The 20,005-nt window shown below is 40.6% G+C and overlaps 1 protein-coding gene across 9 annotated transcripts in view; it reads right to left on the reverse strand.

Moving 5' to 3' along the window:
- Positions 1-20,005, reverse strand: part of CALD1 (caldesmon 1) — a 189,271-nt gene that overhangs the window by 36,543 nt on the left and 132,723 nt on the right. For all 9 annotated transcript variants that reach the window (XM_058724226.1, XM_058724228.1, XM_058724227.1 and 6 more), the window contains one exon: positions 3,028-3,174. In XM_058724226.1, coding sequence (XP_058580209.1) covers positions 3,028-3,174 — 147 coding nt within the window. The remainder of the gene's footprint in view (positions 1-3,027; positions 3,175-20,005) is intronic.

Here is a 20,005-nt window from a genome sequence, read left to right on the forward strand (position 1 = left end):
GAGTCTCCCAGGGGAGTTGAGCTCCAGATCCCAGCAGCGCTAACTTGCTTGGCAATGAATGAAACCTTTATTTGGTTGCTTTTCCTTCCCTGTTTCACTTTCCCACACTGCTGCCAGTGTTTCCTGGGATCATTTCACAAATGAACTGCCTGTGTTTAAATCTTTTTGCTCCAGAATCTGCTTCCTGGACAACTCAAACTAAGACAAGGACCAAACTGAGAAATGAAGGAATTCTTGTAGTATCACATAGTATTTCCACATATTACCAAGTCATCTAGAATTCTTGAGCTGGATCTGTGGGGCATAAGGCATTTGGAAAGGAAGCAGGTGTACCTTACAGTGTGGGGATGCTATACTAATGCCAGTGACCCCCGTGGGAGGGACATCTAACCATCCACCACAATTCATGCTCCTCCTTCCATTGTCACAGGGAGGTGACTAATACCAGTCAAGGATTATATTTCTTGCCCTCCACTCTTCCTTGCATCTAGGTGGAACCATGTGACCAATAATTTCCAATTGAGTGTGAGCATAAGTGATATGTCTAGACCAAGACTATTAAGCAGCAGAAGCACATCCTCTCCCATCTCTGTCTGATGACTTGATCAGAAAACCTCAAAACCCCAGGAGTAGACAGAGTCACAAAAGGAAAGCTAGTTGGTGATCAGTTCTATTTACTATTCAGAAAAACCCACATTGGACTCATTCATGTTGCTGCATTAAATTACTAAAATTTGGGGCTCATTGTTATGGTGGCTGATATTACCCTAATACATACACCATCTAAATTCTTTGTCAAGATTTCCACGAACAAAGGGTCTCTTGCCCTTCTTCTCTATAGTTGATAAAAAATAGTTAAATTTGATGTTTGTTAAAAAAGAAAAGAAAATCTCAAAAAACCAGACTGTACCATATCCATCACCGCACTCATTGTTACAGTTCAAGCCAGGGCTGTTGGTCTCCACTGGCAGGAAACAGCCAGTTATGTGATATCAGAAATTGTGACCAGAGTTGGAAGAGTATGTCTTGCCATGTTTAGAAACTCCATTAAATTTCATGGTTCATACTGAACTGGGCCCTTCTGAAGTTCAAGTCCACTTAATTTTGAAAAAAAAAAAAAACAAAAACCACATTTCACATTTAACAGTAAGAAATGGCAGAGTAAAGGCTGGATTTTAAACTTTCTTGGCTTTAACCGCTGCTGTAGGACACTGTCTACATGAATTAGACATATATGCATTAAATTTCCCTAAAAATACAAACAGTTTAGAATTTAAGGGGAAAATCTACATGTAAGGAACTTTGGATCAACTGAATTCAAACGATTTTTAAAAGGTACTGCAAATTCCGAAGTGTCAGCTAGATGAAAGTACTCTTGAGTTAAGAGACGAACAGATTCTACTGGATCTTTCTTTGCCTATTTGGAAATCACAACAGCGACCGTCAGTAGAAGTTAAGTACCACTCAGGGTTGCTCAGCCCCAAGGAGAACACTAATTCTTCTTGTGGATAATTAATATGTCAGAGATAAATGATAGGTTTTCAGACCTGGATGTACTTTAACGAAAAAGAAGGATTTGTAAACCGATCAACAGCATGAAATAACTACTACTAGTAAATGAAAAAAGAAGAGAAGCCCAAGTAGAAGCAAGATTTTAAAAGCAAGAACACGACTAGTAACTAGTAACTTTTAAGCCACTGTTGATCACTCACTAATAACCAGAATCAGGAAGGGGCCTCAAAATGCCATTTAAAAACTTTTTCTCTCCCTTCCCCTTCAGTTTGAGGATAGAAAAGGCAGCGATGACTATATAGGCCTCCTCTGTAAAGCTCTGATACCATTTTCCTGATAATAGTTAAAATTAGGTGCTTATCGTATGCAAGGCACTGTGTATTTTATGTGTATTATAATCTCACTTAAATTTAACAACATTCCTAAGAGAAAGGTATGATTTTCATTTCTGTTTAACAGGGAAAGGCCAAGGTGGAATTCAGAGCCAGGCAGCGAACATACCCACAACCCCTTTGCTGTATTTCCTCCCTAATTAGGAGCTACTTACCAAGAAACAAGGTCTCTGGCTCTCCACCTAACCGGTAGGTTTCCTTATTGAATCCATTCTGCTTGACAGAATTTAAGACTTTCAGAAATCCATGTACCTGCTCATATTTAGGGTAAAGAGGCCAGACCTGTTTTCCTTCAGATTTTCTATATAGATGGGCTTAAAGGAACTGTATTATTAAAATAAAAGTTAATTTTTCTCTCTATCCCGACCCCAAAATATTCTCATCTTTTTTTTTTTTTGCCTTGGGGCATATAAATTACATATATTCACAAGTGGCGTAATGAACCAGGTGACCTTATATGTGCAAACCTGTAAAGATCCATTTGGAAGAAGTTGAACCTAGTAACGGTTCTCCACTGTTCTGGTCACTACCAAGGCCTGTATAGGAAAAAACGTGGTAGTAAACTCATAAGCTTGTTCGAATAATTACATTACATTAAGCAGGATTCTGCACCTTGCTGAATATCGTAGTGATCAGAGAATACTGATTCAGGCTGTACATCAGGAAAAATAAGACATTTGCAATTCATGTCTACTTTAAAAATTCAAGTTCTATTTGCTACTGGTAGGCACAAAGGACTAGAAAGCTAATAAATCTTCAGTTCAAAACAGGTATCGATACCCTAAAGAATAAATGTAAATAGTCTTCCTTATTTAAAGATGTAGCCCATTGTATTTAGTAAACAAAAAGATTGCTAAATTATAAAATAAAATAAAACACTTCAATTGGGGTGTGTTTAGGGGATGGGATAGGGGAAGAGAAAGGAGCAGTGGTGTCTGAATGTCCACATCAGTTTGACTGTCCAATCTGATTAGGTGCCTACAATAACCAAAAAATGACTGAGCAAGTTAGACTGGAAAAGAGTGGAGCTGGGCTGAGAAGGGAATGCTTTGCCCAACACGTTCCATTCATCAGGCAGGCTAAGAAGTACCTTAGACATTCTCCATTCCGAAGAGGACAGTACCTGTTCTGGGCATTAACCTCCACCTGGTCGGTCACCTGTCCCAAGGATTCTTCCTCTTGCTTCTGCCGCAGCCTCTCCTGCCGGGCACGGCGGCGCCGCTCCCGGGCGGCCTCCTCCTCATCGTCGTCGTTCCTCTGGTAGGCGATCCTGCAACATCGTGAAGACAACCTCTTGAGTGCGCCAGCTGCTGACCATCTCAATGCTTCTTTGCAGGATCAGCCCTGAGTCCTTTCCTGGGCTTGACCACTGACTGAACCACAGAGCTCTAAATGGATCGTTCCGTTCCATAGACACTTGATCAGAATGGCTTTCAAACTTTTAAGTATCTGAAAAGCAGGAGTCCGCTAGCTAGAGGACAATTTGCAATGATCAAATGACAGCTTAAACTAAAAAAAATCTACACAAAAGTGGGTTGTGCAGGGAACTGTGGGGTAGCATATTTAGATTTCTTCATTAAGCTCCTTACCAGCCTTTTAAGATTTAGGAGCAGAAATCCAAAGCACTGAACCAAAAATAATCAAAACACTTATTGAAAAGATTCAGGATGTTGTATGAATTATTTGTGTAGATACTGTCACAAAGAACAGAAAAGAGTCAAGTTATCAAACCCATATTTTGGCATTAATAAGCCCAAACTGCAAATTAAAATCCAGAGTAGGGTACTCTCTTTGCTTGGATTTTATTTTTTCCTTTCAGTTCCTTTTCAATGGAGAAGGAAGGCGTTATTGACAACTGACAGGATGGCTTCAAAGTCAGTGTGGCTCCCTAAGAGTCCTCCTCCTTTGCTCTAAAACATGCATTAGAATTCTACCAGCCATATGGTGGGCATATCATGGTAGCTCACAGGTGTACACATAGAAACCTAAGGGCTGAGGTGGGCAGAAAAGGCACGGAGAGCTTTGCACACATAGATGTTAGGGAAATTATACAATCACTATCACTGTGTTACATCCATTTCTGTTAATACTTCTTTCTTCCCAAATAAAGAACCAGAGCTGGGGAACTACAGATGTCCAAACTCAAGAGGAAATGACCCGTATGGTTACCTTGGCTACTTGTGAGGGAGTAACACATACTGAGATACAGAGTGCCGGGAAGGCAGGGGTAGGCCGTCTGGCCCAGGGCCAAGGTGGCCTGACGGGTCCTTGGGTTGGGATGGAGCTGCATTGAGCAGTGGGCTACTTTTTATACTAGGGAGTTAAAGTGCTCTTATTACAATGTTACTTACATTTCTACACATAGAAATCCAGATATGTAAACATTTCATGCTTATAATTCTTATACAATGACAAACCTAAAATAATTTACAAATGGAAGAAAATAAAACAGCAGAACCATATGATTTGTACCAACAATACAAACCTACTATAACTGATGATGGTTTGCTTACGTAAGACTACAAATGAGACATTTTAAGGCCTAGATCCAGCACTTTATTTCATCGTTTCTATCTTTTGACTTCAATAATATGAATGCTATGGGGGTGCCTGGGTGGTTCAGTTGGTTAAACGTCCAACTCTCAGTTTCAGCTCAGGTCATGATCTCACAGTTTTGGGAGTTCGAGCCATGCGTTGGGCTCTGCACTGACAGAACAGAAACTGCTTGGGATTCCCTCTCTCTCTCTCTCTCTCTCTCTCTGCCCTTCCCCTGCTCATGCTGTCTCTGTCTCTCTCAAAATAAGTAAGTAAACTTAAAAAAACACAAATGCTATGAATGTTTTTCACCTAAAAAAACAAGATTAACAATTCCAAAGTTTGGTTGGTTTGTCCTTTGTTACTGCAGAAAATCTGACTTCATACTTACTAAAACCTGCTGGTGTGCAATATTCAAATGCCAATACAAATAAAATGTCACAGTAATTCTAAGAAACTGACTGGTTTATTTCTATAGATATGGAGCGAAGGGTGATGGGATGTAGTTGAAAGATGACTAGGGTAGGACTCAGTAAACCTGGTTTCTAGAACTGGTCTCCTACTAGCTTGTGGCCCTTTAACCTGAGTTAAACTCCCTCGCCTGTGAGTGTGTGACAATCAGATGAAATCTGGACATGTCACTGTAAGGCGTTCTACAGTGCAGTATTTTGTTGTTACTGGGGAAGTTCAGCGGAGGAGCTGCTTTGTGAGGAAAGATGAGTTCAATTTTAGACTTGTTGAATTTGAGGTGACAGCATGACATGAATCGAATGTTCCTTTCTAATTCAATCACATTGTAGTTTGCAGTCAGAAGCCCTTCCCAGTGGTTTGGCTTCGGTCTTCAGATTCTTGGCCTAATATTCCTTTGGCTTTCTCAGTAGACAGCTTGAACCACAGCAGGGAGAATGAGTCCTTAATAAGTGCTTCCCAAGCTAATCAAACAGAAAGGCTTGAATTGCTCTTCTGCGTTTCTCCATCAGCCATGAGGTCTTGGCTACTACTTGGGGCCTTTCTTTTCCAAAACAAGCAAGAGACATATAAGCCCCATCTGAGACATCCTGTGCTGGAAACAAGCCCCCTCACCCCTACTTCTCCTAAATGGAACCTCGCGTGAAGCCCTCAACTTCCCACTCTACTTGAACAATTTGAGATGTTACTGCCTTCCTCCTCCGGCCTACCCAACGTGCTTCATGGCTGGAAGCTGCTGGCTTGCACCTCTGGTGTGAACTACATTTGCCATCTATCTGGGCCAGGCCACACTCAACCTTTCTTCTTCGGCTTGGATTTCTCCTCGGAGGAGTGGCCTGACAACTGGACCACCCTAGGTCTCTTCTAGCTCTTCTCGCTTGGTACTCTTGGTACCCCACCTTGGTAGCTCCTTGCCTAGCATCCACAGTTGCCAGGGCTAGATTTTTAAGGATCTGTTATGAGCACTAATAAAGAAACATATTAAAGTCGTTTTCAAAGTTAAAAACAAACAAGGAGCCAAAATGCTTTCCTGGCATTTTAAATCACAACATGCCCTGTTGCTGGCTTAGTCACAGACCATATGACTATTTACTAAACTTTATCAGTAAAGTTTATTAATTATTTACTATTGTTAGTAAAGTTTATTAAACTTACTGAAGTTTGTTAATTTATTTCGAGAGAGACAGAGACAGCATGAGCAGGGGAGGGGCAGCGAGAGAGGGAGAGAGAGAGAATGCCAAGCAGGCTCCATGCTGCCAGCATAGAGCCTGATGCGGGGTGTGAACCTGTAAAGCCGTGAGTTCACGACCTGAGCCAAAACCAAGAGTCAGACACTTAACTGATGGAGCCCTTCGGGCACACCTAACCACTTGACTTTATAAGTCAAGTGTGCCAATGACTGGATATGTGTGGAAATTCCTCAACTCTGAGACTCCCTCCATGAGCCTCAGTAGTTTCTTAGCTTTTAGGCCTCTCTCATAGCAGCTTACCCTTCACACTACTACCACAGGTTTATTGCTTTTCTTTCAAAATGGACAACTTAATTTGTTTCATTTTTTTCGGATTCTAAAAGTAACATACATTTCTTATTTGCTTCAACCAGACAAAAGCAGATGTATAAAAGAGAAAGTGAAAATCAGCTCCCTTATCACACCTTACCTGATATGTCCATAGCAGACATGGGCACTAATGATATCCGATGTATTTTACCAGACATCTTGTTATGCACACACAGATACCTTTACTGTTAACGAAGTGGGATTGTGTGATACCTATCATTTCGTAAATGGTTTCTTTACTTTATTTGTGACTGTTTTCAACACATTAGCCAAATATAATTTTCAATAGCAACACAGTATGTATAGATGTACATAGTAGTTACACGGATGTAACTATAATATAACCTATTATCTACAGATGGACAGTTAAGATTTTTCCAACTTTATGGTCTTATTAATGAGGCCGCAAAGGACATCATTCTAGATATACTTTGTCACTTGTTCAACAATTTATCCAGGAAGAATTCTCAGAAGCTAGCATTTCAGAATTTAAGAGGATCCTGATTTATATACTGAGATAAAAACAAAATGTTAACATTTCTCATTTCCCACACAACAGATTTAAACATATTTGAAATGCTGCTGACTAGTAAAAATCATATCTAACTGCCCACTGGATTGTAATAAAAGGGTACCAATCCCTTTGTTCCTTCTGTGAAACCTCACCAGATGCCGGCACTGACCAGTCTCATGGTGTTCTGCACTCTGCAGAGACAACCACCGTTCCCAGATGTCTTGGGAATGTGGGACTCATGATTCCCCTGAATCATCTGAGAACGATTAAACTATGTTTACTGGAGATTTAACCATTTTGTTGAAATCCATTCTTCTTTAAAAAAAATTTTTTTTAATGTTTGTGTTTGAGAGAGAGAGAGAGAGAGAGAGAGAGAGACAGAATCCAAAGCAGGCTCCAGGCTCTGAGCTGTCAGCACACAGCCTGACACGAGGCTCGAACTCACAGACCGTGAGACCATGACCTGAACCGAAGTCGGATGCTTAACCAACTGAGCCACCCAGGCGACCCCGATCTATTCTTCTAAAATACTGGTAATTCGCAAATGATAGCTAAGGCACCTCTATTAAATAAAAATTTCTGATTGGCCAGCATACATGATTTCCACGCTGGGTGGAAGCAGGTTTACTCTGGAGTATTATGCTTTGTTTCTTGCTAACTACCTTCGCTCATCTCTTGGAAAGCACCTTGTGAAAATATGATCGGCTCTGCTGCAGGAAGGCCAGCGCTGCTGGTAGCAAAATGGCTCATCAAATATTTGGAAAGGAGTGTGTGTGTGTGTGTGTGTGTGTGTGTGTGTGTGTGTGTATGTGTGTGTGTGTGTGAATAAGTGTTAAAAAATCTCAGAGGTCCATAAAAATTACATGATGTTATTTGATTGTGTCAGTGGTATGAAAAAAGTAGAGAGGGCTGGTTTTTCTTTCATTCCCAGAACCACCAGCTTAAAGGCTCTGGTGTTAAAAGAAAAAAACAGGACTCTGAAGTGGGAAAACTTTCTTGGAATGCTGTGGCTTTCGCACCAAAGACGTTTTAAGTTTTTACCGCTAGAGCTCAAGAGCCTCAGTATATCCAAGTAACAAGATAATCATGTTACATGCTGTGCCTTTTGGACAGAAAGTGCAAACAAAGAGAAGTACTGAAGAATGGCACATAAGGAAATCACTGAGAATCGGGGTCTACATTTGGACAGGCCAGGGTCTCAGTGTATACTAGATGAGAGAAAGGAAGTGGGGAAGCTTCCACAGTAAGACACTGGGACGAGGCACTAGTTTTCATCTTGCCCCTGGGCTCCCCTCACCCTCTCGTCCCCATAAAATATTTCTCAAGACTTGCACAACATTGACAAAATTCTTAGAATTTCACCTACAGTATAGGCTGTTTCATTTTGTTTTTACCCTGTGTTCCCCACAGTTTGAAGAGCATTACCCCTATCTCCTTTCATTTTGTCTTTTCTTCCATTTTGCTACTTTCTGAGTTAAGACCACAGCACATCCCTTAAAGTTGTCAAGTAAAAATGCTGGCAATGTATTTTATTAACAAAACAAGATCTCTTATCAGGAAATCATGTTCAAAAATAAAATAAGAAAAAGCAATAACCATTTTTTATGGAGGGGGAGGGAGTTGACTTTATTACATGTTTAGGATTAAAGACCTGGAGAGAATGAAAAAGAAGCATGGGTGAGTCTATAATGAGTACAAATTTACTTATTTTATGTTGATAGTCACAATACTACTCTGGTTAGCCACACAGTTAATCAAGTTTGGATGTGCAATCTTGCTATTCTATTTTTTTTTTTTTTTTACATACGTGGTATATATGATATAATTATTTTGCAGTTCAAAAAAATTTAATAATATATTTGACGATTTTCTAAATCAGTTCACCAAGATATAACTTATTCTCAGTCGTCTACTACACAGGATCCCAGTTTATTTAACCATTTCCTATTGACCTACATTTGGATTTTTCCTAGTTTTTCTCTATTGGATACAGCACTGTTGTACCCCTGTGTTTTTATAGGGCAGATACTGGGAAGTGGAATAGTATTGTTCATTTAAATTTAAGATTCTGGGGTGCCTGAGTGGCTCAGGTCATGACCTACCAGTTCGTGGGTTTGAGCCCTGCATCGGGCTCTGTGCTGACAGCTCAGAGCCTGAAGCTGCTTCAGATTCTGTGTCTCCCTCTCTCTCTGCTGCTCCCCTGCCTGCGCTCTGTTTCTCCCTCTCAAAAATAAATAAACGTTAAAAAAATTTTTTTTAAATAAAAGATTCTGTGGGATCGGTCTTCACAGTAGTTCCAAGTTGCTCCTAGTGACAGTTCCCATGCTCTTTCCCCTCAAATGACCAAGTCAGATCAACATACATTAAGACAGTCCACTGCTAACTGATAGGGCCAGAGAAAATATTGAATCTTCTCTATCTTGTATAGCAGTGGTTTCTAACATTTTAAGAATGTGGATCCTTTTAAAATATCAAGAAACATTAAGATATTATGACAATTGCTCATATTTTTGTTATTTACTAATAAAATGCTGTATAAAGTGTCTATAAATTCAATACATAAAAGGTAATCTGTATCTTATAAACCACTGCATTTATATATATCTGAAGAACAGTCTTTCATACCTGAAGTAGCTATTTATCAAACAATAGACTACAGAAAATACTTGGTGTGGATATGAATCTTGGAATCTCTTTATTTCCCTTTCCTTCCTTCCTTCCTTCCTTCCTTCCTTCCTTCCTTCCTTCCTTCCTTCCTTCCTTCCTTCCATGTTTATTTATTCTTGGGAGAGCATAAGAGGAACAGAGGACCAGAGGATCCAAAGCGGGCTCTGCACTGACAGCAGTAAGCCCAATGTGGGTCTAGAACTCATGAACCACAAAATTGAGTTGAAGTCAGATGTTCAACTGACTGAGTCACCCAGGTGCCCCTGGGAATCTCTATCAATAACTTACCACTAGAGAACCACTGGGGTACAGAAAGAGATTACACAAGAGCACCAATGAGCAGACTTTGAATTGTCACCTTCAAACTTTAAAAAAAAATTTTTTTTAATGTTTATTTATTTTTCAGAGGTGGGGGAGGGAGGGAGAGAGATGGAGACACAAAATCTGAAGCAGGCTCCAGGTTTCTAGCTGTTAGCACAGAGCCTAACACGGGGCTTGAACCTATGAACCGTGAGATCATGACCTGAGTTGAAGTCAGACGCTCAACCGACTGAGTCACCAGGCACCCCTAACCCTTTTTTGTTTTTCAACATTCCTCATGCTTGATAAACACACATGCAGATACATACACAGACCCACAGGTAAAGTGAGGAAAACTAAAGAGAAAATAAAAGGCTCAAGGCACTAAGATGGGGCCTATTTATTTCAGACTTTTTTTTTTTTTGCTTGTTTTTAATATGGATCGCTTCATGTTCCTTGTACGAGGCCATGCTAGTCTTCTCTATATAATTGTAGTTTTAGTATATGTGCTGCAAAAGGGAGCACTATTTATTAAAGATTTAGAGAGGTTCCCATTCAGATCAGTTTCCAAGCCTCTGTGTTTTCCTTAACTGTCTGTGCCACATTCCTATATTTTAAAAAGAGAATACTGGGGGCGCCTGGGTGGCTCAGTCGGTTGGGCCACCGACTTCGGCTCAGGTCATGATCTCATGGTCCGTGAGTTTGAGCCCCGCGTCGGGCTCTGTGCTGACAGCTCAGAGCCTGGAGCCTGTTTCGGATTCTGTGTCTCCCTCTCTCTCTGACCTTCCCCCATTCATGCTCTGTCTCTCTGTCTCTAAAATGAATAAATGTTAAAAAAAAAAATTTTAAAAGAGAATACTGCATCTCAAGTTCCAGCAGACTGAATAAATTCACCACCTTAAAGAAGGAATCCTACCAGTAGTTGGCTGTTTGCAAATTCACAATAACTTGTAGGCCAGTAGATAGTTGGCTGAACCCTCAGATCTGCTCTCCCCTCCCTGCATCCCACACGACTTTCACTTTCATATAAAGAGCTGTTCAACAGAAGGTGGCTTTGGTTGAGAGGGCGATTCTAGGTTGTAACTGAGACACTCAACCCCAACATGATCCTATCCCCAGCTTTCTGTAGCTCTGCACTCCCCACATAGGCCAGACCCAGGAGAAGACCCCAAGGAAAAACAACTTCTTAGTCAATTCCTTTTCTCTGATTTCCCTCGTTCTTGGTTCTGCTAAGGTCATTGTCTTAACCTGGGTCTTAATATGGGATCCAACTTAAAGAGTTAAAACCTCATGTGGGTTGAAAATGTACTCATCAACTATTAGGAGACAAAATGACTCATACATACTTTCATTATTCTTTTTCATGTGCCAAAAACCCTGGTGATTTTCTTTCAGAATATGAAATGCAAGCAGATTCTTTAAATGTATCCAGTCAGCTCTGTGAACTGCTCAAAAGCTCTTAGCAAAATCTCAGGCAATGCTGTGATCAGGAGGGAAAGACCATGCTACTGAAATGACTCATATTTGCCCTGCAGATTTACTGTATGTTTGAAAGTTAAGAGGTTTATAGCAACATTCCAGGCTCTTAAATATGATTTTGTTTGTATGTGGTGTCTGAAAAAATGTTGTGGTTTCACTTAATATACATAAAGCCCGATTCTGAATGTTTTTCCCTTGAATTCCTTAAAGAAAGGCATTAAAAATGACAATGGAGAAGAAAAATCAAGAAAATAAAAATATTTTTTCAAGGCAGAATATGTTTAGAAATGGATTAATAGCTAATAGTCAATTGGTCGGTTAGTAATTAATATATGATAGAATGAAAGAAAGTTCCTTTGATTTAGAGTACATATATTTACAAATATTTTAACCTATCATTTATATATTATATATTTTAATTTATTATTTACTTTATGTATGTATATACTTATATTACACATATATGTATATATATTTCTTTTTTGGTAGGGAAAGAAGGTAAAAATAAGCTGAATTTCATTGTATAATTCATTGCTATATCAGTGGTGTGCCTTTTGCTAGGGTGAGGGCATATATGGGAATAGTATATTACTCTGAAGGAATTTACCCAGGAAGAGAGGTATGCTCTATTCCATCTATTTCCCTTCTCCCACTCCATCTCTACCCGCCCCCCCGCCCCTAGCTTTTGAGAATTACTAAAGTTTGCATACCAACCAGAAGTTTTGGATCCCAATAGTAAAATTGTGTGCCTACATCACTTAGTGTTTTTTTTTTTAAGTTTATTTATTCATTTTGATAGAGAGCATGCACGTGCGAGCAGGGGAGGGGTAGAAAGAGAGGGAGAGAGAGAATCCCAAGCAGGCTCAGCACTGACAGCACAGAGCCTGATGCGGGGCTCGATCTCAGGAACTGTGAGGTCATGACCTGAACCGAAACCAGGATCTGATGCTTAACCAACTGAGCCAACCAGGACCCCCCCCGCCTTTAGTGTTCTTATGTATGTCCTCGATGCAAGCTATCACCACCTGCCTTCCATATGCTTTATACAATGGTGACATTCCATAATCACATGCATTTTATAACCACAGACCATGATGGGGAAACATGTGCTGCACAGGAGAAAAAAACCTCAGACAGTGAAAGAAAAACCTCTTCACTTGTCTGTGCACACTGCTGCAGCTAGCTGATTCTTAGCATCATTATGATTGCAATGTCCTATTGAATAAATACATCAGGTCTGACTGATCATGTATGGTTAGAAGAGACCTGGGAGTGCTGTAAGTTCTGATTCTGACTTGGGTTGTATGGCTAACTTAGGGCTTATGGGAACACAGTTCCCAGGATGGTCCTGCCCTATGGTCTGCAGACCCCTAAGTTTAGAGACTCATTTCTAAATCGATGCAGGTAGTCACAGGAATTTTTTAAAATATGGATTCTAATTGTTTGGAATCAATATTTTAAATTAAGCAGATGTTTAACATAACATATCTCGTACCTGTAAATGAGTGTCTACTATGTATAATACATGATTACTTTATTTTTTTATTCTTTTTTTTTCATGTCTATTTTTTTTGAGAGAGAGTGAGAAAGACAGAGTGTGAGTGGGGGAGGAGCAGAGAGAGAGAGGGAGCCACAGAATCTGAAGCAGGCTCCAGGCTCTGAGCTGTCAGCACAGAGCCCAACACAGGGCTCAAACTCGTGAACCATGAGATCGAACTCAGACGTTTAACCAAGTGAGCCACCCAGGCACCTCTATTTTTTTATTTGAGAGAGAGAGAGAGAGTGAGTTCGAAGTAAACTCCACGCTCAGTGCGGAGCCCGAGGTGAGGCTCGATCCTACCACCCTGGGATCATGACCTGAGCTGAAATCAAAAGTCAGACACTCAGCTGACTGAGCCACCCAGGCACACTTCTATCTATTTTTAAATACCTACAAATAACCTCTGACCCAAATTTTGGATTATTTTAATTATTCTCTTACTTTGCTTTGTAGTTTTACTCCCAAGGTATGCATCCCTAAGAAATTTATTTTTTAGTTTTGCCTTCTTACAACTTTACATAATCATCCTATATGCATTCTATGATTGGTTTCTTTCATAAAACTATGTGTTTCTGAGATTGATCTGGGCTTCTATGAATGGCTGTAGTTTATAATGATAGATGAGGCACAGTGTTTCCAAAATATATCTTGAGACTGGGGTTAATATCTAATTCTTCATGCAGTTGGTACCATTTTCTTTTTGAAAGTCCATAAGTGGTTAGTGATATGCAGTAGAAATAAATGAATAGAATCTGGATTTACTTTCTTATAGAATTGCTATTTTTATTTTGAAAGGAAGAAAGCATCTGTCAAACCTATTTAGTACAGATTTTGGAGGAATAATTCCATGAAAGCTTCCTGAGGTTAAACTAAAATCTCTTTATTTTGTCACAAACAGGACTGCATTTGCACCCTTCCCGCTGTCCCACTCTGTTAAAACAATAAGCTCGGTCAGATACAAACAGATAACTGTTTCCTTTATAAATGTTTAGAAAGCGTAGGTATGGAAAGTGGGTTGATGATGGAGAAGATCTGTTTTGCTCCTCACTTGGTTATTCAAGTCAGACCTTGGTCAAAATGAATGAAAAGGAGTAAAAGAAATGTTTAAGTGGTCAGTTAGAGAATTAAAATAACCAAACTTTCCTCTCTTTCAACTCTTATTCAAGTGGTATAAAACATGGCTAACAGAGATAAACCCACTTACTGTGTTTTCATAAATATGACCTTTTCTTCATCGTCAGCGTAGCATTCTTTGTCTAATAAGAAATCTTACAAAATAAGAACCTTAAATAAATATGGTCATTAATAAATGTAGGCTTTTTAAAATGCTGCCAATCAAAAGTAAAATCTGATTTGGGGCTGTTTCCTGACCGCTGTACCTATTAAAGAACAATCTTGCTTTCATGCGCACAGTAGATGTGGACAATCAAGCTTGCGCTTAATTTTTTTTCAAGTACGACATGTTAAACCAATTCAGACGGAGGGTGTCTATGACTGGGAGCACTACATTTTGCCGGTTCTTTCTTTGGCATATAGGTCTGGACCCGGATGTACAGCTGGCGTTCTGAACCGCTGCCTCAGAGCAGGCTGCAGGGAGGCCCCCACACTCCCACTGGCCAACTTGGAGTAACTGCATCTGACCACAGACACATATCCAAGCAGGTTCTCTTCATAGTCAAAGACTTAACACCCCAGGAGCAGAAACTCCCCTTTCCATCTGTGAATGTAAAACTAGGAACCCATTTTAGAGGAGTCTTAAATTTAGTGTGATCTAGAAGTTCCAAGTCTCACCCCCAAATTCGAAACAGTTGTGTGACGTGGTACAAAGGTCCATCATTTCACGTGCTGGAGCTTCAAAAGTACGGTGCTGCTATCACACTGGTAAACATTTGACAAAAGGAGTAAGGTCACCGGAAAAACAAAGACAAGATGTCCTTAAGTGGAGATTATGAACCTGTGACTAATGAAAGGGAATCCCTGTCAGGGGAAAGCGGTACTGCAGACCTGCCGACGGAAATGGGACATGGCGCGTGGATACTGCTAACTGGAGTCACATGTCCTGTGTCAGCTGAGAGGACTCTCAGCATCCTCGCTAGACAGGCAGTGCTTACTGCAGGAAAATTTATGGGTAATGGATTTTCATAACAGGCCTTTTATGATCCTCTCCTCCCCCAAAAGTACCCTCTGGAGCTTTTCTGCTTCCACACTCATTTTTCTTAATTGGAAAAAGATTTACTGTTCATTTCCTCTTTCCCGGCACTCTCTGTTGGATCCATTTCTTTCCGTTCCGGTGGCACAGCCTCCCATCTCCTCCACCACCACCCCCTGCCCCCCCAGCCCCCCGCCGCTTTTGTCCAGAGAAAGCTCCACTATACTGATAAATATGACACCGGAGCATTGTTTCTAGCACCTCTGCTGAAATATGTGACTGTCACTTTAACAAGAAAGCCTATTTTGGGGGTGATTACTTCCTCCCTGACTCCAGAGGTATTGCACAAAATCACCTAACATCCAGCTGGCTCATAGCTCCCCTCCAAGTGCTAGAACTGCAAAGTTTTGTTTACAAGTGGTAGCAAATAGAAAGACAAACCTTGAGTGGAGACAGGAAATGGAAAACGACGGGCCAAATCCTGGATGTTTGGCCCTTTGGAAAGAACATTTATACTTGCAGGGGGACTTGGGAGCCAACCATTGCTAATGGGTCCAACCTCCCTACTGTTGGGAAAAGAAGTCAAGGAGTTTGCCCTACACTTGGCGGATCATCTTCCTAAGTCAACAGAAACCTTACCTAACACCGGGCCTGCTCACTGCAGAGGGAAAAAAGCAAACACCTATTTGTTTTGACTTGGTTAAAAGCCAGCCTGAACAAACCAAACCAAATAAAAACCTTCCAAGCTTAAAGACTCCCTTTGAGTTCACAGAAGACCCCTATACAAATGAGAATATTTTAATAGAGGAATATTAAATAACGAAGCACCTATATTTGTGTGTGTTAACTGAGTCAGAATCACAAACAGCTTAAGAATTGGACAGCCAAGGGCTCCGAGAGGGAGACGTGGGCACTGGAGGCATTCTCGTACAACACTTAAATTACTCAAGGGGATCTGTCGCATACCAGCAGATTTCTATCCCAACAATAGATTATCAACCAACAAGGCTTATGCTGTCTTCTGACTAGTTCCTTAAAACTGTTCCCTGGTACAGGAAGCACTGCTTCAGTAGGGGAGATAACTGACTTCACTCTACACATATCAGATTTTCTCACAAGAAATTACAAAGTTATAGCACCGGCATTGGCTCATAGGTTTCAAATCTCATGTACATCCCTCTCCCCAAAGTGGCAATCCATGTGAAACCTAAACTTTGAGGGGAGGCCAGTTAAATTCAGGGGGGTACATCAGGGTAGGGAAGTCTGGGAAGCAAAAGAGGCTGCATGAGGGGCCGAGATTCTGAGGGTGACATGGTGGGGCTGTGCTGGATACGAAGGTAGAGTCTTAACTGGGGGTGGTAGGAAACTGCAACCTGACACTGGGGTGGCCAGAATTGGCATGTCCATTCAACAGCGAATTTACTGAGCACCTACTCTGGTCAAGCCACTGAAAGTAGAAACCAAGGTGAATTAAACTCCTGCAAGGAGTTTCTAATCTGGTACGGAAATGTAACAGCAGAAAAATGGGGTAAATATCAGAGGACACTTACTGGTACAATGATCTCAAGTTTAGAGAAAGAAGAAGATACCTCCAGCTGAGGGATCAGAGAAGGCTTCACAGGGCAAGTGGTATCTTTTAGGACTGGGGGATGGGGGCAATGGAAGAGGCCCTTTCCACATGCACACAGAGCTCAAATGGCAAGGTTGCAGAGTCAGGAAATATGGACATGGAAAAGCAAACAATTCAGTCTGGCTGGGGCTGGGAGTGCATGAAGGGCATTAGTGAAGCTCCAGTTGTGCTTGGCATACACAGGCCAGCTCCTAATAACTGAAAGAGTAAACCAAACATTTTACAAAGCTTAAGGAGAGAGGCTCCCTCCATGGCAGTGACCCTAGGCAGCACACAGGGAGGATTTCCTAGCTTTAGTCTCCACTCCAGGTATTTCATTCACTCTGCAGCTTTCCCAAGAAATAAAGGGCCAGCAACCCAATATCAAGGGCTCCATAAATCTTAGCTGCAGGAGGAGACTACTTTGTTCAGCAAATCCGACAATCATTTACAACAGTAGCACTATAAAGGATCCTTCAGGTGATAAGCTATGAACTTTCAGGTTTTTAGAATGGCATTTTTGTCCTTTCTTATTTTGGCCACCTTCTCCACTGTCTTGTACTCACTTTGCCCACAGAGTTAAGTCAGATTTTCACTTATTCTGTTTGTAAATCAGAGCCTAAGTAAAATCCACTACTGTGGCAAGGTGGTGAGATATTAGGACCATAGCATAAGTAAGTAAACGAGAAGGGATTTGGGAGGTTATTTTCAATCCAAGATCCACATTATATATGGGGAAACCTAGGGTCTAAGAGGTGAACTGATTCATGGAAGTAATTACAAAATCAAGATGAGATGCAGGTCTTTTAGTTCCCATCACTGTTTTCTTTCTAACCAAAGACACTGTATGAGCTTTCTGTAGATAACAAATAGCTTCAGTCATCTAAGCCAGGGCCTGACAAACTATGGCCCAAGGACCAATCAGCCCACATTCTGTTTTTGTAAATAAAGTTTTATTGGAATGTAGCCATGCCCATACTGTCTATGGCTGCTTTCACACGTCAATTCCAGAGTTGAGTAATTATGACAGAGGGCTTATTTGCCACAAATTTGAAAACATACTATCTAGCCCTTCACAAAAAAAGTTTACTGATTCCAGATCTAAGCCAACAGTCTCAAAAATTTTTATCGTGTACTCCTATCAGTTAAAAAATTAAGCACACACACACACACACACACACGCACACACACACACACACACATTCATTTATTTATAGTGCTGTCCTAAGTGTTTATAGATTTATATAACACAAACAGAAATTTTAAAAGGGTAGAACAAAACAAAAAAACCCCAATAAGTAATGTTTAATTTTTTAATGTTCATAAAATCCTTTTTGAAAACTCTTGGTTTAACAAATTGTGATCAGTAATTTGAAGGTCTGGCTTTCAGTTCAATTTATTTTGATACTTGGTTTTAAATGCCGGTCAAAATTTCATTTTTTAAAGAGCCCTTAAAAGATATGTAGATTTGGGGGACCTGGGTGGCTCAGTCAGTTAAGCGTCCAACTTCGGCTCAGATCATGATCTCTTGGTTTGTGAGTTTGAGCCCTGCGTCGGGCTCTGTGCTGACAGTTCAGAGCCTGGAGCCTGCTTCAGATTCTGGGTCTCCCTCTCTCTCTCTCTGCCCCTCCCCCGCTCATGCTCTGTCTCTCTCTTTCTCTCTCTCAAAAACAAATAAACATTAAAAAAAAAGATATGTAGATTCACATGGAAAGAACATATCATTGGCTTGGCATATTGAAGCATGATGTGAATATATTCAACCTCCCCCACCAACCGTGAAGTTTTGTTTTGTTTTGCTTTTATGAAATTTGCCTAGAAAATTTATGTCTGTCCTGATGTCAACCAGTTAGTTGTTCATTCAAGGTTATCCAAAGGTGTTTTTAGTTTTACATTTTTAACAAACAGCTTCAAATCTAATTTTTCAAATTTTCTTCAAATTATTTAAAAAATTCTTCAAATTTTAAAATAGATTAGAAAGTGTTTCCAAGGTGAGGTATGAAGCTCTCATACTCCTGATAGGTTATATGTTCACATCTTCTCAACAACAAAATCACAAAACAATGGGGTCATATTCCAAAAGACCTCTCCCCTACATGAGTTTCTTCTGAAAAGCAATTACATCCCCCTCTCTGTTGAAAATTCACCTTCACTGAAAGGAACAAGTGATGTGTGTGGCTGAGGAAGCCAGCGCTCATACACGCTCGCAGCATTGGTGACAGCTCCAGCACGTTCTGGTAGTCTCCTTGGGCTCACAGGATTAGTATTACCTTCAATCTGCAGCTTCTGCAGAAATTCTTTGTTTTCTTTTTTTAAGCAAATTTTGTGCCCAGTGTGGGACTCTAACTCACAACCTGGAGGTCAAGAGTCACATGCTCTACTGACTGAGCCAGGTGCCTCTGCAGAAATTCTTTTCAGTTCAGAAATCCAAGTCCATTTTGTGAAGGTAGTTTAAATGAGGGAAGCTAGATCATCTGTAAATCCACTTCCCCAGTTATAAGTAAACTGGAAGGAGTCATAGTATGTGAAAAGGCAGGGGGTGTCCTTCCCTCTGGGGGTGGAACTCTTGCTCTTCCCCCAGGACCAGTCATATGTGGTTGGAAAGATGGACCGAGTGAAGGTGCCAGTGCCCGAAAGCGTTATTACTATTAGTCAAGCTTCATTTCCTGTTCTTTTAACTTCATTTTATCCTCTCTTGCTTTCTTTCCTTTGGTCAAGCTTCTATTTACAATGCTTTTGTGTCCTCTCCACTTTTACCCAGAGTAATCTTCTCTACCTTTCAAGGCCAGCTCAAATGCTACACTTTTCTGAGATATCTTACTAGACACGATGGACGTCAACTGGAAGGAACTCTTGCCCTCCTGTGAAATCTTTGTTGTCATTTCAGATATTGGTCATATATTGCCTTGTTGTCACTTGTGTATCATTTTCTCTCTCATGTCATGCATGTTGAAAGCAAGGATTAGGTTCTATACACATTTTTAGCCCTCCTCCCCAATGTGCCTTGCATAAAGCATTTTTTTTTAGTAATTGAATTCAAGAAAGGCATATGGTATAAGACACTGAGTAATGGCAATTGTGAAGGCTAATTCACAATGATGAAAGCTAATTCAGTTCCTTGAATGTGAGGTGAACTGCCTGAGTTCACATGGATTTATCTGAGTCAGACATGGAAAGGACAACTAGGCCAACCCGGTGTCATTTATAAAAGTTCTAGAGTCAAAAACAGAACAACAATGGTGCCCAAAAGGACAGGTCAATGAAATGTGACTCAGTTTCAT

The sequence above is a fragment of the Neofelis nebulosa genome, chromosome 4 (genome assembly GCF_028018385.1).
Source record: "Neofelis nebulosa isolate mNeoNeb1 chromosome 4, mNeoNeb1.pri, whole genome shotgun sequence".
Classification (NCBI taxonomy): Eukaryota; Metazoa; Chordata; class Mammalia; order Carnivora; family Felidae; genus Neofelis; species Neofelis nebulosa.